The following is a 24,946-nucleotide window of genomic DNA, read 5'->3' as shown; positions in this document are numbered from 1 at the left end:
TTTCCTCTTCTATTTCCCAAATTCAGCCAAAACAGAGAGTAGAAGGGTTAAAGGGGGAAAAAAAAACCAACATCTAGACCAACATTGTCCAACAGAACTGTCTGCAATGGTGGTAGTTATTGAACACTTAAAATGTAGCTCCTGCAACCAAGGTCCTGAAGGGTTAATTTTACTTAGTTTTAACTATTTAAATCGCAACACATGGCTAGTGGCTACCACAGGGGACAGCACAGATCAAGACAGCTCTCCCAGATGACCCGGGAAGCTGAGCGCTGGCTGCAGCAGTTGCTCCCTGACACCAGACTGGCTGCAGAGGAGCGGCTGTCTGGAGATTCTGTTAGAAATACAGATTCTTCAGATTCTCTGGGAGGGTGGGTTCCTGGAAGATGTATTTTTCAGATGCTCCTCAAGCAATTCTGCCATAAGTCAGCCATGTTTGGAAACCAAAAGACCAGGGCTCTCTTCCTGAGAGCTCATGGTTCACCCAGAGGAACAGTGGGTTTTCCTGAACGAACATCCTCACTTTTCCCTTTTATAGCACATTTCACACTTACCAGTTACATTATTTGTTTACAATGATTAGTTTAATGACACTTTAGATAGACACGAGCTGGAATTGTCTCTCTTATTCAGCATGTATCCCAGTTCGTAGTGCCAGGCCCAGTGCCAGGTAGATCAGAGGCACCCACTTGACCACATTCCACCGGTCAGTGACAGACCGGCAGGCTGGAGGAAGGAGCCTCGCTAGTGTCTGCCCCGTCTCCTGCTGCAGTAGGCGAGCTTACCCGGGAGGTCATGAAGAGCAGCTTCGTCTCCATGTCTGGGGTTAGACGGCATGCTAGGAATTTTCGGGATGTCCTTGACTGAAGAAGCTGCAGGATACCTGAACCAAGCGTAGAAGGGAAGAGAAAAATGAGAAGCTTGAGGACTACAATGGAAGGCAGGTGGGGAACCTGGACCAAGGACTGCTGGCCAATGGTCTTACTCACGGGGAAATTCTAAGATAAGACCAGAGCACAGGTGCAAGTGGGGGTTCTAACCAGCATCTGTATATTCCGCTCCAGTGAACCACCATCCCCACAACCCAGACATATTCATTCTCTTCTACTGGCCATCCAGAGCCCGCTACTCACATTATTCCAGGTGGCATCATGTGGGTGGTTAGGGGGGAATATGGGAAACCCTCGCCTCTCCTCCTGCTCTTGGCGGTCCCATCACTGGGCCCCGGGATCAGTGTGGTGGTGTGGCATAAGCATGAGCCCTGAGTCAGACAGGCTTGCATCCTAATCCTGCCTCTAACACTAACTAGCTGTGTGGCCTTAAGCAAATTACTTTATCTCCTTGAATCTAATTTTCTTTATCTGTAAATTTGGAAAGTAGAACATCCATCTTACCGGATGTCCTAAAGATTAAATGAGTTAATATAGTGTGTCCCCCAAAAAATGTGTAAACACTTTAACAGCTGATAGCTCACTTAAATTTCACTCCTTTTCAGCTTTAACTGATCTGAAATAATGGGTGAAACCAGACTAAGCTTTGAACAAAGAAAATTTATCCTACCATGCCATGTCACTAAACTTTTTTTTTTTAAATATATTTTATTGATTTCTTTACAGAGAAGAAGGGAGAGGGATAGAGAGTTAGAAACATCGATCAGCTGCCTCCTGCACACACCCTACTGGGGATGTGCCCGCAACCAAGGTACATGCCCCTGACCGGAATCGAACCTGGGACCCTTGAGTCCGCAGGCTGATGCTCTACCCACTGAGCCAAACCGGTTAGGGCTTCCACTAGACTTTTTTATGGGGATACATAAAAGATAAAGTTTACAGTACAAAACCAGCAACAGTCAATGAATTGAAGGCACACAAATATCGAATGAAATGATTCTTGATGTTTGCGATTCCATTGCTTCAAGTTATCAGCAGTGTCTAGACCAGACGGTCATCAATTTGAAAACAGGCGTTGACAAAAAAAATTGTTCATTCCTGTAGATTCTTTTAAATTTTGAAACTGAGCTGTATGTTAATAAACAGCGACTTCATACTCATTCAAAGTGTGTATATATTTCTGAGACACCCTGTATACATGTGCCTGGCACACTCAATACATGTTCAATGTAAGAGCTGCACCCTGCGCACCTCTAATGCGGCTCCCGACTCTCCAGGTCCTAACCGACTGTCTTCATGGCAGGTGTGTATGCACACACACGTGTGGTAGAGGTGGGGCGGGGAGCAAAGCTGTACAGTTATAGTTTAGACCAGCCGTGGGCAAACTACGGCCCGCGGGCCGGATCCGGCCCGTTTGAAATGAATAAAACTAAAAAAAAAAAAGACCATACCCTTTTATGTAATGATGTTTACTTTGAATTTATATTAGTTCACACAAACACTCCATCCATGCTTTTGTTCCGGCCCTCCGGTCCAGTTTAAGAACCCATTGTGGCCCTTGAGTCAAAAAGTTTGCCCACCCCTGGTTTAGACCATAAGCAGGAACTCGGGAAGGAGAAGGGACATGGGAAGGACCGTGTCAGAGGAGGCGCACAGAGCTACTCTCCCTCCCCCAGAGAGGATTTTGACCAGCTGGATCCTTGGAATTCAGAGACAATACTGCTCCTGGGAGGTGCCTTCTCTTACAGGACTCATTCCAGCGCCTTTGCTGACTCAGTCTCACGAGCTGACCTCTGACTCCCCTGCTGGACTCAGTGAAGCTGGAAAGGGGTCATCAGCTCACCCCCTGAGCCAAACAGCTGCCGGGAGGGGGAGGAGCAGGGTCCCAGTGCTGTTTCACTTTTCTTAGGAGCAATGACAGCTGGGGCCTGTCAAGCAGGGCTATGTCCTGTAGCTCTGCCATTCCCTTATCCAGCTGCACTTGGCAGAGCCTGCTTGGTCCCAAGCTTCCTCTGTCTGACTGCCAAAGCCTCTCCTACACACGAAACTCTGCCCTCTTGATTCAAGCAGTACATACATACTGACCTCCCACCTCTCCTGGACAGCATGCCCAGCCCTTACTCACCTGTAAACTGAGGACTCAGGGCCTGGGGGTTATGGATAATATCTTTCCAAAGCAGTTCAAATTCTGGTATCCTGGCAACATTCTGAAGTAGTCTTACGAGGTCCCGGCCAATCATCAAACATTCCATGAACTTGATGGGGTGAGGGGTTACAGATAGGAAACAGAATAAAAACATGGATTGTTTACCTGCTGCAGAGGGGGCAAAGGAACAACATGTTCCAGGGAGGGAATGGAGGAGGGTTGAAGGGATTATATGATTTCCTCTGGAACGAAGGACTGGCTCCTAGCTGCTCAGGGGAAGAGCTCGAAGTTGGGGACTGATGTCAAGGATGAGAGGTTACTAGAAACTGCTGGAACCCTTTTGGCTTTCACATTAATCTCTTGCCTTCTCCTCCCAGAACTGTTTCCATCCAGGTCAAGAGAGACTGAAATTCTAAAAGGACAGGACTAGCAAACTGAGCCCCACACACCTCACCCCAAAACTCACTTGCTCAACAGAACAAAGGAATGATCTATATCTGTGCTGCCCAAAAGAATACTCAATAGCCACAATTAGCACTTGAAATGTGGCTAATTCAACTAAGGAATCAATTTAAAATTTTTATCTAATTTTAATTTAAATCGCCACATGTGGCTAGAGCAGCGGTTCTCAACCTGTGGGTCGCAACCCTTCGGCGGTCGAACTACCCTTTCACAGGGGTCGCCTAAGACCATCCTGCATATCAGATATTTACATTACGATTCATAACAGTAGCAACATTACAGTTATGAAGTAGCAACGAAAATAATTTTATGGTTGGGTCACAACATGAGGAACTGTATTTAAAGGGCCAAAAGGTTGAGAACCAATGGGCTAGACTAGAGGCTACCACATTAGAAAGCATAGCCCTAGAATCATTCAATCTTGAGAGATATGCTAGTGGGCAGTTCACAATCCCACCTGATCAGGCAATTACCCAGCGAGGTAGGTGTGGGGGATAGCAGTGAGCACACAAGAACAGCTTGTGTCTGTGGTATACAAGTGCCCACGAAGCTGACCAGGAAAATCCCTAGGATGCCAGAGTAGCAGGCAGCATTTCTAGGAACTAGGGCCATCCCACACTGATTCCCCTACCCTTTCACCTTCATCCGTTTTAGAATGATGAAAAAAACAGCAGACTTTGAACTACCGCCATCACTCCAACATGACATCTCTGGCCCCGGTCACGGTATAAAACCCACACAGAGGTGTCCTGTCCTGGGTTTCCATTCCCTGTACCATCCTGTCCTCACCCGTTCCCGGAGCAGCGAGATGCAGAAGTCCACCTCCTTCTGACGCAGGGCCTGAAGCTGGGCGGTGCCGTGGTGGTCGACAATGAGGCGGAGGTATGTGTAAACCGTCATGGCAATGAGGATGCTGCTCTTTAACACCCACTCCCTGCAGGGAGGGAAGACAATGGCAGCTGCACGCTGTCTGCACCTGTCCACCCTCCCCATTCCCCCCATACTTGGCTCCAGGATCTTAGAAATGTCTGATGATTAGCACTAGAAGTAGGTTCTTTGATTCCTTGACTGCTCGTTCATACTGTCATTATCTAGGACTATCAATTGGCAAAGGTGGGGACAACGTCCTACTACTCTACCAGGCGTCCAATACAGATAAATGCTGATGAAAGCAATTTCTCTCTACCATGTAACTACCTAGATCCCAATAAAATAATTTTGTTTGTTGACTCACTCCCTCAAACATTTACTGAGTGCCTCTCATGTGCCAAGCATGTGTGAGGTACTAGGGACAGAGATAAGCCATAGCTTCTATCCAACTCAGATATGGGGAAACATTTGTAAGTCTCCCTAAGTCGGTGGGCCTCTGGGGATTACTAAGACCCTTTGAGAACCCTGGAGGTTTCAGAACACACTGTTTGAGCCCTTCCATCATGCTCCATTAACCACCCACCATGCCACAAACCCTTCCCTGGCGCGAGCTCTTCTCTCTCTCTCTCTCCACCGATTCCATTCCCAAACGAGTCACCTGCCCTAAATCACAAGCTGAAAAGGAGAACTTCATTTTGGATGGCAAAGCCCATTTTCCTAGGAGTTCTAGACTTTCTCTGGGGAAAAGAAGGTAATGAAAGAATTGTGTGCTCTAAAAGGGGTAGGAAGACGCAGTGGGGAGATTCCAACACCTCCATTGCTGTCTCAAAGTGCCAAAATCGGGGAGCTGTCTTCTCCAAGCAACTAGTTTGTAATGGCTTGGCACCCCTGCTGGAAGGAGAGAACCAGGGGAAGACAGGGAGTTTAATTAATCCAACCAGGCAACATCCTGATTCCGGAAAAGTGCTACAGCCACCTAATTAAGAGGCTCTGGCCTTTTCCTTGCACAGAATGAAAGCAGCAGCCAAGGGCACTGGGGAGGGTGCCCCTCCCCGTCTGCTACCTTTTAACTCCACAGCCTGGGAGGGAGGGAGGGAGGGAGGGAGGGGGTGTGGAAGAGGACACGGCACCAAAGGATGTGTTTTGGAGAACAGAAAGGGTAGGACCCTCATCTGACACTTGTATACTGAGACTGCACTCTAATTGCCTAAATGAGGGAAACTGCATTGTTGTTTTTTAATATGGGTAGTTTTTTGATAGCTCTGCTGTCCTTTCTTTATTTTTTAAATATATATTTTTAATGATTTTAGAGAGAAGGGAGAGGGAGAGAGAGAGAGATAAAAACATCAATGATGAAAGAGAATCATTGATTGGCTGCCTCCTGCATGGCCCCTATTGGGGATGAGCCCACAACCCAGCATGTGCCCCTGACCGAAATGGAATCTGGGACCCTTCAGTCTGCAGGCCGACGCTCTATCCACTGAGTCAAACCAGCTAGGGCAGAAACTGAGCTTTAAGGTATGGAAATGGGAGGTATCTTGCATTGGGAACAAAATGAGAAAAATTACTTTTTAGGAAAGTTGCTAACAGAAGTGATAAATGTATCTGTCCAGAAAGAGAAAGAAAGGGAGTCCCTCTGACCAGGACACAGACATTCTGCAAAGACACCTAAGAGAAGCAGAGGCCTGGTAAGAAATGGCTAGGATCTCGTGTGCTGTGCCGATGGTACCAGTAACGATGGAGGAAGTGACTTGTCACAGCTGCGGGTGCACGTCTGTGCCCAGGGCACTAGGTGGCACTGCACAGCTGACCTGGCACAGCTCTCAAGCTTGGGCAGAGCATAGAACACAGCCTTCTCTTTCAGAAGTGAATGAGGGAGGAGGTCCATGGATACTAGGAAATAGTAGGAAATATGGGTACTATTAGCCCTCTCAATTATTTGACTACTATGGTGTCCTCACCCTGAAACAGACACTGAAATCAAGGAGGACTGAGGCCACAGGATCAAGAGGAAGGCCTGAGCCACGGAATAGCCCTCATAATATTTCTGGTCCTTTCCTTGATGGGGAAGGGAAAGAATCAGTGAGAAAACACAATATGCCCCCTTATGCCCGCTCTACCACTCGAGCCTCCAAGCCCTTTATGCAAACTCTAGCAGCGGTTCTCAACCTGTGGGTCTCGACCCCTTCACAGAGGTCGCCTAAGACCACCAGAAAACACATATATAATTACATATTGTTTTTGTGATTAATCACTATGCTTTAATTATGTTCAATTTATAACAATGAAATTGGGGGTCACCACAACATGAGGAACTGTGTTAAAGGGTCGCGGCATTAGGAAGGTTGAGAACCACTTCTAGCAGGTCTCGATGATCTCCGCACTCCCCCTCTCCCATGCTACTTCAACAACAACAACAAGAGTATGGGTTGGATGGAAAGTTTTGGAAGAGAGAAAAGGGGTACCTGCCAGGCCTGGGTATTTGGCTGGCCCCATTCTGCTGAGCTCATTCTCCCCCGCTCCCCACAAAGATAAACATTCCAAAGAGGTCTAGATCAAAAATAAACCCTTATCAGATGAAACTAGTTTTTCCTGGGCTCTGAGATATTTCAGCAAAGACCTCCTTTCCCACTCCTTCATCCCTTTGGGCATATCATGGCATTAATTCCTTCGCCTGCCACCAATGGAATTGCTTCTCCCTCCCCTGCCTTAGTCTCTAACCTAAGGTGTTTGGGGTCACCCAACAGTCTTCATACACTCCTTTCATCCCATTTCCCACACTTGAAACCAACAAGGCCATCTCTGGCTCTCTCCCCACCCTTCATGGTAGACTCTACCTCTGCTCCGTCAGGATATCCAGAACACTTTCTGCCAACCAGATATTTTTTGCCGTAATATCCCCACCTAATCAAAAGGGAGAAAAGAGAGTCAGAATGATTCTAATTAGCTACTCAGATACACAATACATTTCGTCACCCGTCCCACTGGTCCATCCCTAACTGTTATCCATCACTGATGTTCTGAGTCTTGGGAAACTGCCTTTTGTTCTGTGAGGCTTTAAAGTTTCCTCCTTTACCTCCAGAGAGAAGGGAAGGGAAGGTTCTGGATTTTTCCAGAAACTAGAGCTGCAACTTTTCCAAAGATTAGCGTTTGGAGTGGGAATACTTTGACCCTTGAAAAGGAATGTCTGGGAAGGACACCATGCTTGGAAAGAAAGGAAGACATTTCAGATAGGGCCTGAGAGGTGCCGGGGGCTGGGAACAGTAGCAGTCCAGAATGTGTACATCCCACATCCTGTGTCAGGCTCATGACGGGCCAAAGGTTTCTTATTTCCAGGTATTAGTCCGCAGGGCTTGCTAAGGAACTTCTTGGGGCAGAATTAATATACAGCAGCGCCAGACCAAAGTCTAAGGATGAGAAGTGAGGACTGAGAGTGCCTAACAGGGAAGAAAGTGCCAGGAGCGTGGATAAAAATACCCTGCACAACGCTATGTCTTGCCCCAGGACCCAATTTAAAAATTCAATGTTCACACAGTCACACATCACATAAATTAAGGCTTACAGACATCAAAACAGGAGCATCAGTGTTACATAAAATCCTAAAGAAAGAAACAAAGAACCAACGGGCAATGGTGAAGGAGAGGCAGGCTCCTTTTTAAACAAACACATGCGATCTTGCAGAAGCGGCACAGGCAGGCCTCTTGGACATTCAGTGGCTTAGACAGATGTCACCAATGCCAAGAAGATAACAAAACCTAAATGTCAGGGTCTGTTCTGTGACATGGTTTGTCCCTCAAACTGGCCCTAATCAGATGTCATAATTATTAGGGAGCAAGTACACAGAACATGGGGGTGGAGCCAAGGAAGATGTCTGCTTCTGAAAGCGTAATGTGATGGGAACAAATTATTGGCCCTCACTTCTCTCCCCATTCCTTCCAGATCCTTTCAGATCCAATACCCCATAAACCCCAGTATGCATTTCACTGATTATTGATGAGACTGAGCACCTCCTCATGTCTACTGACTATTGGCTTGACTGGCTAAAATAGGTCAACTATTCTACGTCAGGCCTGAGTTTGGCAGGAAGAAAAATGAGGCAAGACTTATTGATTCAAAAGGCGCCCCGGGACTTTTCAATTTCTTCTTCAACATATGTGGCCAGAAGACGCCTTCCTCAGAAGGAGAGCCTAACTGACCCAGAAATGGAGTCCCTGAGGCACGCAATCATCCTCCACTGCCTGGTGCAGTCTCTGGGCTCCTCTCCTTTCTTCTTTATGCTCTTGCCATCAAACTCACCAGCAATCTGCTTCATGAATGTCATGCATACACCATCAGCTCCCAGAACCCCACTCTTCACTAGTTCCCGTACCAACCACACCAACTAAAGGAGAAAGGAAAAAACAGATGAAGAGAAGGGCCTATGAATGTGAGAAATGGGCTCATCCAATAACATTACAACTTAGGTGTACAAAGGTGGGGGTATGTTACTCCCGATTCCTCCTCTGTTCAGTCTTTGAGCTGCATCTCTTTTCTTTCTGGCCTTACCTGAGTTCGGCAGGTGTCCTGCAACTTCAAGTACTTCTCCATAAGTATCTGGTTGATTTTATTCAAGACGATATTCATGCCGTCACGAGTCACCAGAGCCAAGTCCCGGTAACACTGAGAAGAGAGTTTTGTAAGCAGCCAGCAAGCTGAGGATCCACTCCTGACCCCACCCACAGGGGCCCCCTGGCCTGTTCAACTTAACACCAATATGAGTAGCAATGAAGGACTTTCCACTCTGCATGCTAACCTATCCCTTGCTCCATCACATGGAGTGGGGTGGGGGGGTGGGGGCAGACTGAGCTATTCTCTAATAAAGCAGAAAAGCCTGCTAAGAAAGGCTCCCTGTCCCCCCACCTCCCTTCTTAGGAAATGTCACACTGTTTGATGCCACACGCTGAGCAAAACCAGGTGGAGGCCATCTGCTTTTCATCTGCCAGTAAAAAGGTCACCACAGAATGGGTTTGGTTGAACAGGCCAGAAAGGATCACAAAGAAGTTTTGAAGCCTGTACTGACCCAGCCAGAAGAAGCAAAGGGATAGGAGTATTAAAGGAAGAGGATCCAGGGACCTGGGCCCCAGAAAGAAAGGGCGAAACTAAACTGAATTTCCTTAACTCCATGTCTTCCTTTTCTCTGGGCTGCCCTTGGCTTCTGCCACGTATTGAAAAAGGAGGGGTCCTTATGCATACCCACCCCTGGGGGAGCTGAGGGAGGGCATTCCAATTTCCTCTGAGAGTTCTTGCTTCCCTTCCCCCTAGAGCTTTTCTCACCCGGTCTCTCTGGAGACCAGACTCCTGGAGGAATACCTTAGGGGACCTCATTAGCGACCTTCTTGGCCTGCTGAGTTCTCTGCTGCCAGGGTCTGAGCACAAAGGGTAAAATTAGGTAGGCAGCTTTCCACGACCTTGGAAGGCTGGCATCAACCATAATAGCAATTATAACAGCAATTATAATGCACTGGCATTATGTGCCAAGTTGTATCATATATATATTATTGCATTTGAATTACATAACAACCCTTTGAAATAGTACTATTTATTATCTCTGTGTTTACGGGTGAGAAAACAGGCATAGAGAGGTTAAAATAATTTGACCCATGTAACATTAGAGATAAGAGGAAGAACCAGGATTCAAGTCTAGACAGTCCAATTGTAGAATCCATGCTCTTAACCACCCCTGTACCACTGTTAGAAATCACTAAAAGAAGAGGCTGCTGGGATGGAAATAAGAATTTACGGTGGTTCTGAGACTGCTAGGTTTTTAAACTCTTTCATCCTAAGCAGTCAAAAGAGGAGTACTCAAGACCAGCTGCTCCCTGGCCTTGGAGTGACTGGGGACTCCTAAGAGATTAGCTACTGTCGCTTCCTCTTGTCTCTAGTGTCCTTAAGTCAAACTAATTAATATAATGAAAATACCAACACTTAGGGAATCCCACATGTGCCACAAATGTTTCATACCCAAAGGAAAACCTTATTATTCTCTGACTCCATCTGAGGTGAAGGCAGGGAGATCAAAAGTATAAGCAAGGGAACAAGGAAGAGATAAAAGGATCCAGTGAACTATTGCCAAGGTGAGGTCATAAATGTTGGTAGTAGAGCCTGGAGCCTCCCCCAGAGATGTGAGCCACAGAATGCAGAGAGGATGAGGGAGGCAGAAGAAAACCAGAGAAGAGCCCTCCTGTCTATTCAAACGAAAGCAGAAATGTAGAATAGACCCAGAACAGGGAAGGAAGAGTCTCTGAGGAGACACAGGGTCACATGGAAGCAGATACTGTCTGCCTAATTCCATGCTCCAGCTGGGACCTTAACAACCACCACTGCTAGTCAGTGGTGGTACCAGGAGTATCATCTTTCTGATGCTGCCAGTTTTCTCACCAACCTCTGTACCAGTTTGCTGACTGGCTTGGAAAACAAATAGAGGGGGAGAGGGAAGACTCAGTAGGCAACAGAGAAGAGAAGGAGAGTCTCAAGAGAAAGGAAAGGTGACAGGATGGTCGCACATCGGTCCTGGGTCTGTCGAGGCAGATATTCCATCCAGCCCCGGCCCTCACAGCCCCCAACTTCCTGGAGCTGCCTGCTTAGGGAACTGTATCTAGACCAAGAACTGCCAGGGCCGGAGTCCTTGACCCCTTGATGAAGAGAGATCTTGGCATTGATGTTAGACCCCTCTTTTTATCTACTGACTACCAGCGCCTACACAGAAGGCAAGGCCTCTCCTTTAGCCTCTCTTCTCACCAGAGTCCTTCAGCCAGGCCCGCTCCCAGCTATTCAGTTCAGACATCAAATAGGAAATAAATAAAGTCAAAGAATATAAACATTCCTAAGAGTTGCCAAGAGAGCAGACGTAAATCAAGAAGGTACATCTGGAACAAAATCCACCCCATGCAGATTCTACTCTCCACCAATACCTGATCTGTTTTTTCTTCAACTTGAGTTCTCTGGTTCAATCCACCCACTTAGAAGTCTCAGAGAGCTGGCCCTAACTCTGAACCTGCCTGCCAGCACTGACACAGGCTCCTCACCTCACGCTCCCAGAGCAAATTTCTCATGTGTTCAAGACTTAGTTTCTACTACCACCTTCTCCATTATCCCCTGTGAAGATGCAGGAACAACGGAATCCCCAATCCATCCTTAGGTTTCTGTTCCAGAGACAGAATTAACCCAAATAAACCCTTAGAAAACACTCCCCTTGTTTTAAGCTAAAGCCTGAAACAATGCATTAGGATCAGTTCTCATCAGTAACCCCCACCTAAAACTTCTGCAGGACCGAAGTATTTCACAACATAATCGCCCTTTTAGGGAGAAGGATCAAAGCACAACGGGGGAGACGTCACTAACTCTTCCACCATAGCCTGACCTGGCTCAAGGACTCTGAATGAGTCACTGATGGTGCCTCACTTGCTAAAACTGTATCCTCCTATTTCCCCATCTTTACCCGCTTTGTCTGAAGAGGCCTGACCTGGGGGGTCTGTCCGAGTAGGAAGCTCCCAGGTAAAGGATTTACTTAGGAACCTTTAGCATGTGAACATAATCCTGATGTGGCGGGCAACCAGCAGTGAGACCCAAGGCGAGGGCCTGGGCCACCCCCAGAGGGCTACTGTAGGGCACAAAGAAGACAAGGTACAGTGGGGCCTTGACTTACGAGTTTAATTCGTTCGGAGATCGAGCTCGTTAAGGAGCTCGTTAACTCAAATTACTCTATCAACTCAATGCAAAAAATCGGCCGAGAGACCGCTGGTTAGTCGGGACACTCGTAAGTCAAGGCCCCGCTGTACTCTTGTCCCTTGCTGGGTCTGGATGGCCAAATTCACAACATAATAAGCTTTCATAACTCAGAGTCCTGAGGCCTCTCACTGCCAGGTCAGACAAAGAACTAGAAATACTCCACACACCCTGCTCCCTTGACTGATGTTTACTAATATACCCTCGCTGATTCAGAGCCCATCTCAAACAAATGAAAAAACAGCAGGCCCAGCTGGTGTGGCTCAGTGGTTGAGCGTCGACCTATGAACTAGGAGGTCACGGTTCAATTCCCGGTCAGGGCACATGTCCGGGTTTCAGGCTCAATCCCCAGGGTGAGGTGTGCAGGAGGCAGCCAATCAATGATTCTCTGTCATCATTGATGTTTCTATCTCTCTCTCTCCCTTCCTCTCTGAAATCAATAAAAAAATCTTTAAAAAACAAACAAACAACAACAACAAAAAAAACAGCAGGCAAAATGGCTTTGCATTAAGATGATTAAATGATATTTTAATTGTATTTATGAAACCCACACAAGAAAAAATTAAACCTCAACCCCAATCCCTACACACCCAACTTTGCCAATAATTTCTGTAAAATAGAAGGGCTGCCAGGCCGGGTTGTTCAGTTGTTTAGTGTCATCACTATATGCCAAGGTTGTGGGTTCAGTCCCGGTAAGAACACATACAATAATCAACCAATGAATGCATAAATAAGTGGAACAACAAATCAATGTTTCTCTCTGTGTTTGTTTCTCTCCCTTCTTCCCTCCCTCCCTCTCTCTCTCTCTCTCTCTAATATTAATCAATCAATACATAATAAAATAAAATAGAGGGGCTAGACTTGATCATCTCAATCACTGTTTAACACCACCAACTTGGCAATATTCATTTGTTTCCAAGGATCTTAATGACGAATTCAGTATGAAAATGAAATGCCAATTTAACTCAACAAGGTCCCAGCCCAGAAATGGCCTGTGAAACCAAGGACTTGTGAATACTTGCTGCCCCACCCTCCCAACAAGCATACCAGACCCTCCTCCAGCTGGCACCAGAAGAGTACAAATACACCTGGTTGCCATGCCCATAAATTCTTCTCCTGAGGTTAATTCAAGCAGCTATGCCAGGGGACCTGGCATCCCGTCTTTGTCCCTAGGGATGATTTTTCTTTGGTTCTCCTTGAACAAACAATAGTGTCTCTGATATCCAGTTAACTTATAGATAAACGGGGAGCAGTTAGGGAGAAGGGACAAAGCCACCAACCTCATATGGCTTTTTCGAAGGATAAATGAGAACCTGTCTGGATACAGCCTCACACAACACTGGGCACAGGGCATGTCTGCCTTTTTCCACACTCCCCTTGCTCAGGGAAGGGCCGGTGAGAATATTAAATTCTCCCACTCTAAGTTTTTCTCTGTTAGCAGCATATAGTTAATGCCAGATATCAGACATAAACTTCTAAACCAACATGCCAAGACACAAAGGACACAGAATTGCTGGAAAGGGGAAATGTAAAGAGGTAAAAGACAGAATCCTGCTCCTTTATTATAGAAAGAACAGAATCCAAAGAGATCATCCTGTCCAGTCCCTCACCTCAAGTCCCATTCCACATAAAGAAGGCTCTGTGAAAACCCCAGACTAGTTTTCTTTTTTTTTTTTTTTTTTTTTTTTTTTTTTTTTTTTTTTTTTTTTTATAATAATTTTTATTTCTTAAAGTATTACAAAGAGTGTTACATATGTCTCCTTTTTCCCCCCCATGACATTCCCTCGGCCCCTACCCCCCGCCCCCCCCCGTCCCGTGTCTTGTGTCCATTGGTTAATCTTATATGCATGCATATAGGTCCTTCAGTTGGTCTCTTAATCCCCCCCCCAACCCTCCCCAGGCTCCCCATTGTAGTTTAACATTCTGTTCAATGTTGCTCTGCCTCTGTATCTACACCTGTTCATCAGTCCATACTGGTCCCCTTTATTTGTCCCAGCCTCACTGGAGCAGTCTCAACCTCACCAGGGCCGTCTGAGCCTCACCAGGGCCGTTTCAACCTCACCGGGGTCGTCCCTACCTCACGGGGGCCGTTTCAACCTGACCGGGGTTGTCCCTACCACGCCGGGGCCGTTTCGACCTGACTGGGGTCGTCCCTACCTCACGGGGGCCGTTTCAACCTCACCGGGGTTGTCCCTACCACACCGGGGCTGTTACAACCTGACTGGAGTTGTCCCTACCACACCGGGGCCGTTTCAACCTGACCGGGGTCGTCCCTACCTCACGGGGGCCGTTTCAACCTGACTGGGGTTGTCCCTACCACGCCGGGGCCGTTTCGACCTGACTGGGGTCGTCCCTACCTCACGGGGGCCGTTTCAACCTCACCGGGGTCGTCCCTACCACACCGGGGCCGTTTCGACCTGACTGGGGTCGTCCCTACCTCACGGGGGCCGTTTCAACCTCACCGGGGTCAGACTAGTTTTCATATAGTATTCCTCAGGAAGTCTAATTCTAGTCAGTCCATTACATTATTACTGTGTCAATCACCTAACATCCAGCTATCTAATTTAAATCCTACCTGCTGCAACCTTAAGCCTGCTTTCTGTTCACCTGCCAGTGATAGAAGCTGAAAACTACAGATTATGTGCTTCTGGGGAAGAACTCTCCTGGTTACAGTTGTTCTATTCTCTAGCTTACACCCCAAGTCTTTTAGCCTTGAGTAGTAAACCTAAAATGTGAAGCCTTTTATATGCTTTTCACTCTCACAACTGCCTTTTAGCTTCAGAATCTAGAGACAGAGAAGGGACTTTAGTCAGAAGAGTGGCAAATTCACAGAGCATAAAAAACTACATTAAGAGACCGAGGTGGCCCAGCTCTGCCCACAGTGTCTGGCACTATGCCATGAAGCCATATCCATGTTCCACCGTATTCTCAGATCGTATCTGAGGAGGGTCTGTGGATCCAGAGCAGGGCATCTTACCTTCTGGGCTTGAGTAGGTTCAGTGAGGACAAGAGTAAAGAGACCCAGGCAGATTTCCTCATGTTGGGGGGGGCCTTTGCATACCTGGGATCAGAGGAAGAAAAAACAATAGTTGTCACTCACAGGAGAAAAGTTCTGCAGCACAGTTTCTCCCAGAAAACTTGGGACACGTAGACAACCTGCAAAGGAGAATCATCAACTCTTAAATCTGAGGATTCCTTCTCCTAACAGTGATGGGTCATCTGTTCTAGAGGCGAGGTGGAGGGAAAGGATAGATCTTATTGCTTTTCTCCAAGGCTTGATGCAGACCAGGGGCAGAAAGTTAAGTGTTTAAAATGGAAAAAAAAAAAAAAAAAATCCTCCTCCACTTCCCAGACCTTAACAGCCTTCAGCAGAGCAGGAGCTGCAAAGAGTCATGGAGTAGCACTAATCATTGAACCTCTGACATTTGTAAGGTAAAGACATAATGACAATTAAAAAAATAATAACAAAATAAATATAAGTAGGTAATACTTACAGGGCATTCACTATGTACCATTTTTCTAAGCCCTTCATATGTACTATTTTTTTAAAAAATATATTTTATTGATTTCTTACAGAGAGGAAAGGAGAGAGATAGAGAGTTAGAAACATCGATCAGCTGCCTCCTGCACATCTCCTACTGGGGATGTGCCTGCAACCCAGGTACATGCCCTTGACCGGAATCGAACCTGGGACCTTTCAGTCCGCAGGCCGACGCTCTATCCACCGAGCCAAACCGGTTTCGGCCATATGTACTATTTATAATATTTTTTCAACGCCACAGATTAGAACATGTGAAAGATCACATGTGAAAGAATGGTTTACAAAGAAAAAACGTCACTATGGAACTATGAGTTATTATTTAAAGTTGTTATTTAAAGATGCCGAAGGGCCCAGTGCGGCTCAGTGGTTGAGCATCAACCTATGAACCAGGAGGTCATAGTTCATTCTGAGCCAGGGCACAAACCTGGGTTGCTGGCTTGATCCCCAGTAGGGGGTGTGCAGGAGGCAGCCAATCAATCATGCTTTGTCATCATTGATGTTTCTTTCTCTCCCTCTCCCTTCCTCTCTGAAATCAATAAAATAAATATATATATATATATATATATATATATATATATATATTTATTTATCTATATATTTTAAAAGATGCCTAAGGCTCCAAGAAATGAACTCCCACAAGTAAGAAAGAAGAGTTGGAAGCCTGCTTTGGGGAGCCAAGACACTGACTTCAGTTCCCTAATTCCCACCACTTAAGTCTTTCCATCTTTCTGGTCATGTCTCAGAGCTTTCAAATACGCAAAAGTGGACAAGGGGAGAAAGCATTATACTCACGTAGGCATTGAGGGCATCATTGGCCTCTCTCTCTGAGACACCAGTAGTCATCGATGTCACAATGCTCATACATCTTTCCAACCTCTGTGAACGAGAAAAATTAACAGTGAAATACTTCCGGCCCAAAAATGTTTTAGAAATTCCAACATCATTATGTCTCTAGAGCTAACTACCATCACTATGGGTATAATCAGCAAAATCCAGAATGTGGAAAACATGACACGTGACCTGATTTCTTTCACAGGTAAACTGCAAGGATAAAGTCCTGCCTGGGTGGCTCAGTAGGCTGGAGCAAAAAAACGTTGCAGGCTTGATTCCTAGTCAGAGTGCACATACCTAGGTTGCAGGTTTGATCCCGTTGAGGCACATACGGGAGGCAACTGATCAATGTTTCTCTCTCTCTAAAAATCATTAAAAACAGGCCTAGCCAGTTTGGTTCAGTGGATAGAGCATCCACTTGCAGACTGAAAGATTCCAGTTTCAATTCCAGTCACCAGGTTGTGGGCTCAATCCCCAGTAGGGGGCGTGCAGGAGGCAGCAGATCAATGATTCTCATCGTTGATGTTTCTATCTCTTTCTCCCTCTCCCTTTCTCTCTGAAATAAATAAAATTATATTTTAAAAAAGAAAATTAAAAATAAATAAATAAATAAAAATCATTGAAAACAAATCCTTGGGTGAGGATTAAAAATAGAACACTTTGCCCTAACCGGTTTGGCGGTTTGGCTCAGTGGATAGAGCGTCGGCCTGTGGATTAAAGGGTCCCAGGTTCGATTCCAGTCAAGGGCATGTACCTCCAGTAGGGAGTGTGCAGGAGGCAGCTGATCGGATGTTTCTCTCTTATCAATGTTTCTAACTCTCTATCCCTCTCCCTTCCTCTCTGTAAAAAATCAATAAAATATATTTTAAAAAAATATAACACTTTTTTAAAAAAGCAAATGTGGCAATTGTTAATTATTGGCGAATCTTAATGAACAATATATAAGAGTTCTATGTATTATAATTTTTCTCTAGGCTTGAAATTATTTTAAAAGTTATTAAAAAAATTAAAAAGACACAGCAAGAGAATGCAAAGTGTGGTCCTTTTCTGATTCCTGATATGAACAAACCAATTATAAAAAGAATTTATGAGACAAGAGAACTTTGAGCACTGAATATTTTATTATATTAAGGAATTATTAACATTTTAGGTGTTATTGTGGCTATTTTTTAAGTCCTTCTCTCATAGGTATATATATATATATATATATATATATACACACACACACATATACATATATATATATATATGAACTACAGATGAAATTATATCTTGGATTTGCTTCAAAATAATCCAGATAAACTGGGGGAGATAAAACAAGATTGCCATATGCTAATAAGTACTGAAGCAGAGTGATGGCTACATGGAAATTATACTATTCTCTCTACTTTTTTGTTTGAAATGTCCCCCCCGCCACCACCACCCCAAAAAAGTTAAAAACAAAACTTTAAAATGAGTGTGAGGAAAAGAAAAGGACTAATGGAGAACAAAAGGCCAACCTAAAACCTGCTGGGCCTCTAGTCAAAGGTGGGGATGGGGATTAAAGCCCACTCAGGAGCCACTCTGGTTTCCAAGGGCAGCTCCCGTACATGACATGTGCTCAACATCCTAGGAGAGCTTAGTCACTGACCCTTGTTCCAAAGCAGCATGTAAGACTAAATACTGAGAAAATATATCCATGTTAAGTCAGTGGGTCTCTTCGTCATCACCACCTAAACTACTTCCTGAGTCTTTTATCTTGATTAACCCAAAAACTTTTTAAGAAAAATCACTTCCCAATCCCCAGTGATAATGATGCTGGGAAAACAGGGACAAAGGCTGGCAATTTACTTCCCGATCCTAGAGGTCATCACAAAACATCTTGTTGAGAACTGGTTGTACTGCAGCATGGTGAGGAACCAACAAATCAGGACAATGGGAAAGAGGCCTGAAGACAATCCTCCTTTGACAGTCAACCCTAAGAGGATAGGGTGGCACAGGGTAGAACTGAGTGTTAAGGCAAGGAGCTCCCACAGCCACAAAACTTCAATCTAAAATAGGCCCAAAGCCACACAATTTGAAGGTATTATAACTTCACTCTCCATCACCAGGCCTATCCCTCAAATTAGGTCAGATCACTGTGTTCAGCCTTAATCAACAGCACCTGGGTACTTGTGAAAAGGAGCTGTGAGAGCACATGAAAGCTGAGCCGTGACTCTCACAACCCACCTCACCCACAAGCTCTGAGATTCATCATCACCTGGCCTAGCTCCTGTGTAAGGGGTGGGAAGGAAGACCTTCAGGTTGGATTTTCTCTTCTTAAATCGTATCCCTCTCCACCCAAGGTAGTCATCAATGACCGCAGCATCTCACCTACAGGTAGGTCCAGTGGGTAGGTCCCAACTATTTTTGCTGACAGCTCAGAACATGGGTTAAGTCCCTAGCCAGACTGAAAAGCCTCCTCTCCTGCTTACCTTTGGTAAACCTTTGCCTTCTAGAAGAGAAGGAAAAAGCTCAGGGGCGAGGGGAGGAGGCCTACCTGATGGACCTTGCACCAAGATCCTACAGCAAAGACAGATACTAAGGCCGTGACGGAACAGAGACCTTGGCTGAACCAGGTTTCTGAGGCCCCTTCTCCATATTCTAAACTCCACTCAGACGCCTGAGGCAATGCTCTGAGTCACTGCCCAGTGCAGAAGAAAAGTGGCCTCTTGGAAAGTAAGGATGTACGAAGTGGGAGAGTCCAGAATTTGGATGTGTAGATAAAAGCAGTGAGAAAAGAAATGTGAGGGCCAGTCTTTCCAGGCAACCGAAGTATAAAAGATGCTACTCTTTCCGAACTACGGAAGTTACTTTTCCAAACACGGATGGGAGAACTAATTACAAATCATTCAGGGTGACAGAAGGACCACACTGCCTCAAAGAGGACTACAGGAGGCCAAATCCCTACAATCAAGTAGCAGTACCCCTCTTTCCCCCCTCACCCCTTCCGCCCCCCAGTCTCTAGAGGCCCTTAGCAAAGATGGAACCATACATGCAGTTGCCAACAGCTGGCAGAACAGCTGTGTTCAGAGCAAGCCCTCCACAACAGCACCTCAGAGAGCTGAGTAATTATTTACCATTTCTAGGAGCTTCTGAATTAATTTTTCTAGTACTAAGAGTACCTGAACATGGTTTCCATGATAGCAGCAGTAGGTGGAGTATGGGCTGAGGGGGTGGGAGGTGGCCTTTCAGTTTTCCATTATATACCTGAAGCTGGAGACTGAAGTCAGAAGGATCCCTCTAGCCTCAGCTTCCCCTCCCTCAGCCAGGTGAATACACAGTCTGGTAACAAATGTAAATTAAATACTACCCCTTATGGAAGTCAGTGAGTGGCCTTGAAGGACTAAATCCTACCACCTTCAGAAAAAGAGGATATGATCCAACCTGCAAAACCCCAAGGACCCGCATTATTGAACAAGCCGGGTTCCAAGTACTCCACAACCAAGAGTCACGTAGCTGAGAAATGAGGATTTAAGGGGGGGAAACATCAGAGATTCCTCACAGGCAAGATATGAATTATTCCTTGGAGAAAACCTGGAAGGGACATACCTCTAACCAAAGGCAGCTCTGAGACCTGCCCATAGCTTAAGGGGAAGTTCTGACTTGTTTGGGCCACAGCTCCTGCTTTCAGCCTGACTTCCAAGTGGACAGGGTCCTTCTCCGCAGAGAAAAGACTGGGGGGCTGAGAACGTTTATGAGACTAGGAGCTCCATGTTCTAAATGCTTCCAATCTGTGGCACTATTTTTATCTCATTCCCAAAAGGGGACAGGGATCGGCAAGAATTCCCTCTTCAAAGAGAGGAACAGGGCCAAGGAGAAGAAAGGATACAACAAATGCTCCCTGGGGTAGCAGAGTCCCAGTCCCGGCCTGGAACGCTCCCCACCAGTGCTTCATACCGCAGACCCTAAAGGGCCCTTCCTCATCATGCCCAGTCTCTTCACGACCATAACCAGTGGTTTTGTTAACCTCCCTACGGTAAGTTAACTCAGTCTTTAGATGGTAAGTTCTGGAAAGCAGACCTTGGGTCTCCCTCATTCTCTTTCTTATCAGACTCAGCACTCTAAGCACCTACGGTCAGGAAGCTGTGTTCCCAGGCAATAGGTAGGCCTGTGTTAGAAGATAACCAAACGAGAACAAGCAGAGACCAGCCAGTCTCCATGAGGTTTTGATAACTTCTGTGTGCAAACATCTGTGGGGAGACCCTGAGGAAGAAGCCAGTAAGTCTTGCCCTTAGAGACACTCTGGTCTAATGGGAACCATACACATGGGTTAAAAACAGAGTGGCAAGAAAAAGAAAAAAAAAAAGAGCAAGATGAATTGCAAAAAATAACAACAAAACAACAACAAAGTGGCAAGGCTTGCTGGAAAATTCAAATGCAAAGGACAAAGGACAAAGGGCAGAGAAAGGGGGAGCCCAAGACATGCAGGAAACATCTACACCACGAAGGATTTCAGAAAAAAGAGACCCTTCCTCCCCCTTCTCCCTGGAAACAGCTGAAAGTTCACTTTCAGACAGACCAAAAAAAACAACAACAAGAAAATAAATGCTTCCTCTCCTTTGTGTTCCCCTCCTGCCATCCCACTTCGTTTACTAGTAAACACGGCACTGCTCAGAACAGGATGCTGATCCTGTGGCACAAATTAGAGCAGAGGCAGGATGACTCTAACAGTCATGGTGGTAAAATAAACAGATTTTCATCCAACTTTTGGGGACTTGTCCCCTCCACTCAAACTGGTGGAGGGACCAAAGGCAGTCAGTTATTTTCCCTCTACGATTCCAGAGCTCCAGCACTACAACAAAGGGCTCAATAAATACTTGTGGCCACTTCTAAAAAAAAGTGGGTAATTCAAACTGCCAAACAATCCTGGAGTCATTATCTGCTTGGGAATACATTACTCTTAGAAGCACTGTGTATGTTCCTAGTTATATCTACTTTACCTGATAAAAACAACAGGAGAAAACAAACTTTGATTTTCCTAAAAGCACAAAGAATTTTTGGGGAGAAGCATGATAGGAAGCCTATCTGTGAGGAGACATTTGCTGGTGGATAATCCGCAAAGCTGCTATCCAGCACCTCGATTCACAAAATTCATTTCTGTATATATATTCCACCATCTGAACCTGAACCAACATTTCTCCAAATCTAAATTCTGAATTCCACCTCTCTGCCTGCCCACCCACTAAAATTTGATAAAGGGCAGTGACAGTTATAAGCAGGGAAATGGCCAGTGAAGAGCCAGAGTCTAACTTACTCATCCTGTCCCTGGATAACCAAGTTGAATGCATTAGATCTTAAGGACAGTTCAACAATCATTTCCCAGTTCTGGGTCTCATATTCCTAAGTATGTCTCTTGGTCTGTGACGGTGGAAAGAGATGCATGAGCCAATCTGGGTGGGCAGGGGCAGGGGAAGAGGAACAAGTGGGGAAAGGGAGGAGAGGTCTACTATCCCTAATCTAAAATCCCCCTTACCGTCCACTCCATCACCTCACTCCACCCACTTCCTTGGCATTTTCCCGTGTGCTATCTGGTTCTGAAGGTGTCCCCTCACCCCACTGCTGCAGAGGATGCCAACTAAACACTACCACGTTCGCTTAAGTTTTCACTCACTCCGAATGCCCAGTTAAGGGAGCATTTGAGATCTTGCTCCCCGTATATGCCATCAATTTGGCTCAAGTGAACTATTACAAAAATTCACAAATAAATAAATAAAGACATGCCCAGTTAACATCAACTGGCCATTGACTGTGCCTACATGAAGTCAATACTGTCTAACATAAGGATTCAAGATCTGCTGCAAGTTCCTATCGGCCCCCGGACACGTACACACACACACATCACTTCTCAACATATGACCTAAGTCTGAAACAGGGCAACTATTAAGAATAGCTGTGGCCTGTTACGTGGAAAGGAAAGTCAAAAAAATAAAATAAAATAAAAAATCGGTACATCTGGACGCTGTATCCCTTCCTCATCAACACCCCCTCCCCACCCATTTTCACACGAGTGGCTTCTGTTGCTATGACAACCTGTCCAGGAAGTTGGCCCACACTTCTTCCTTCAGGAACAGGAAGTGTGGAACAGCGTGTTGCCTTGGAAAAAACTGGCAGGCCTCCTCCCCACCCCCACCCCGTATCCGCTCCGGGATCCCTCCTCAGCCCCGTTCCTCAGCTCCCTTCCCCTCCCCCCGCACCTACCTCCTCTAACTCATCCTTGGCATCCAAACTGGTGGAAAGTAGCAGCCTCCCCCCTCCTGGGGCTCCTGCTCCCGCTCCTCCTCCACCTCCCGCTGCTCCTGCAGCAGCAGCTGCTGCTGCGCCCTTTCCCTTCTGTAACTCCATGGCTGCAGCCCGGAGGCGGGAAGAGGCCAGGGAGGGGAGGGATGGGGAGTCCTAGAAACGAGGACCTCTGGGTTGCCAGGGACCGGGGGCGAAGGGACTCGTGGGGAGGGGAAGGGCAGGGTCCCTGTCCTCTCCACGCCTCCCTCCTCTGCGGAAGGCCGCTCTGGAGGAGGCCGAGGCGGGCGGCCCTCTAGGTCCTGCCGTGGAGGGGCAGCGCCGGGGAAGAGCCGTTAACTCTGCTGAAGTCAAGGGGCTGCGCCCCGAGCGGGGGAGGACAGGCGTCCGGCCCCGAGGAAGTGGGGATAAGCCCCTTCTGGCTCTGACCCTGAGAGAGGTGGGGAACCCTAAGTTTCTGCCTCAGGAGCTGGGTGCAAGAGCAGTCCTGCCCCGCAGTGGGGGGTGGGCCACCTCCTGGCTGGCGCCCCCAGGGTTAGAGCGCGAGGCTCCTTTGGATCCGTCCCCTGGGGGTGAGGGTGAGGCAATAAGCGCTACAGGAAGGCACCGAGGGCCAGCTTCTCCCTACACCACACAGAGGCGGCCATGGTGGAAGGGCGGGGGGTGGGAAGGCGGAGGGGACAGCGGGGGAGGGGAGGAATCGTGGAGGCCCGCGCCGGAAGTGAGCAGTCGCGGTGCTCGGCCTCCGCCAATTGCGGCTTCAGCGGTGACTCAGAGGCTCGGAGCGGTAGGCGGAGGACAGCGGCCGGCCTTTTCCCAGCTGCCAATGATATTAAGAAGAGCGACCGTCCTGATGGACAACGAGAACGCCCAATCGCAGCCCTCATTTGCTCTTGGAGGGCGGGGTGGCCGATTTCCGGAGGCTGGAAGCGCAAGGTGATCAGGAAGGAGCGAGGCTGCGCTTGCGCGCACTGATGCGCATGCGCAGCGCGGGCCTCCGCCCTCCTTAACTCCCTGAACGCGCCTTTCCTCTTTCCATCCGGAGCTTGGGAAGGTACAGGAGCTGGGAGACTGCGGTTGACTTTGGGAAACCCCAATTGTAGCTACGCATTGGCAGTGAGGGAGCGGAGCTGTCACCCTAAGCAGTCCCGGAGCAAATGCCTCCAGATGCCATGGAGCCAGCTCCTCGAGCTGAGAATGCATCACACAAGCAAGTGTATGCATGCATTCACGCAAGTGCAGTTAGCCAGATGTTGCCAAAAAAAAGTGCATAGAGCCACTTGTGCAAATCACAGCCGTGCCAGCACTAGATCTCGCAAAATTTTACTAAATGAAAACTTTTAGAACCATTTCCTTCAATTTATTTTAATCCTCACCCGAGGACATGCTTTTATTGATCTTCGAGATAGAGGAAGGAAGAGAGAGAACATCCATGTGAGAGTGAAACATGGATGGATTGCCTTCTGCAGGCACCTCAACCAGGGTTGAACCCTCAACCCACGCATGTGCCCCGACAGGGAACGGAACCGGACCCCTGACCTTTCAGTTTACCAATCAACTTTTTAAAAAATAGTCTTAAAAGCAAAGAAACAAAAATAGAATAGACACACTAAGTATATATTATGTCGTTTCATGTATATGAAGTTCTAGAATACTGAAAGTTATGGCAATAGAAGTAAGAATAATGGTTAGCTCCGAGGGGTGAGGGTTGGGGGAGGTATTGCTTGAGAAGGGACATTAAGGAGACTTAGAGGTGCTGGGAACAATCACATCTTTATTTGGGTGAGGATTGCGTGGTTTATTTGGGTGACTGCATGTTTTTTGTTTGTTTCCCCAAAAAATATGTGGAACACTTCATGAATTTGCACAGGAGCCATGCTAATCTTCTCTGTATCATTCCAATTTTAGTATATGTGCTGCTGAAGCGAGCACTGCATACATGTGTTAAAATTTGTTGAGTTGTTCATCTTACTATATGTATGTTTTACCTCAATTTTTAAAAATGGAACAAATAAAACTAAACTGAGCCATCACCTGTCATCTGTCAAGCTGGCAAAAATGGCAACATCTGAAAACAGTTGTCAAAGTTTTAGGGAATTAGTTACCCTCATGCATTGCTGGTGGGTGTGCAGGTTGGTAAACCCTATAAAGGGGTGCTTTAGGATGGATTTAAAAACTACAAAT

At 46.6% G+C, this 24,946-nt stretch overlaps 1 protein-coding gene and 1 pseudogene across 2 annotated transcripts in view; both read right to left on the bottom strand.

Moving 5' to 3' along the window:
- Nucleotides 1-23,420, bottom strand: part of INTS3 (integrator complex subunit 3) — a 38,922-nt gene extending 15,502 nt beyond the window's left edge. Inside the window, exons 1-9 of one of the 2 annotated variants that reach the window (XM_070395735.1) lie at nucleotides 22,724-23,420; nucleotides 16,466-16,549; nucleotides 15,110-15,193; nucleotides 8,914-9,027; nucleotides 8,665-8,749; nucleotides 7,206-7,272; nucleotides 4,288-4,432; nucleotides 3,016-3,145; nucleotides 786-883 (exon numbers count right to left, since the gene is read on the bottom strand). In XM_070395735.1, the coding sequence (XP_070251836.1) occupies nucleotides 786-883; nucleotides 3,016-3,145; nucleotides 4,288-4,432; nucleotides 7,206-7,272; nucleotides 8,665-8,749; nucleotides 8,914-9,027; nucleotides 15,110-15,193; nucleotides 16,466-16,549; nucleotides 22,724-22,867 (951 nt within the window). In that variant the 5' untranslated portion in view covers nucleotides 22,868-23,420. Of the gene's footprint in view, nucleotides 1-785; nucleotides 884-3,015; nucleotides 3,146-4,287; nucleotides 4,433-7,205; nucleotides 7,273-8,664; nucleotides 8,750-8,913; nucleotides 9,028-15,109; nucleotides 15,194-16,465; nucleotides 16,550-22,723 lie in introns of those variants that run through there. The other variant, XM_070395737.1, reaches the window with a different exon arrangement.
- Nucleotides 23,421-24,600: 1,180 nt separating this feature from the next.
- LOC138996549 (U6 spliceosomal RNA) lies at nucleotides 24,601-24,694 on the bottom strand (annotated as a pseudogene).
- Nucleotides 24,695-24,946: the final 252 nt, after the last annotated feature.

The sequence above is a fragment of the Myotis yumanensis genome, unplaced genomic scaffold (assembly GCF_028538775.1).
Source record: "Myotis yumanensis isolate MYYU_CA2020_CCGP unplaced genomic scaffold, mMyoYum1.0.hap1 SCAF_17, whole genome shotgun sequence".
NCBI classification, from domain to species: domain Eukaryota; kingdom Metazoa; phylum Chordata; class Mammalia; order Chiroptera; family Vespertilionidae; genus Myotis; species Myotis yumanensis.
Note: the sequence above shows the minus strand (reverse complement) of the source record. Positions and strands in the feature narration are given on the sequence as shown.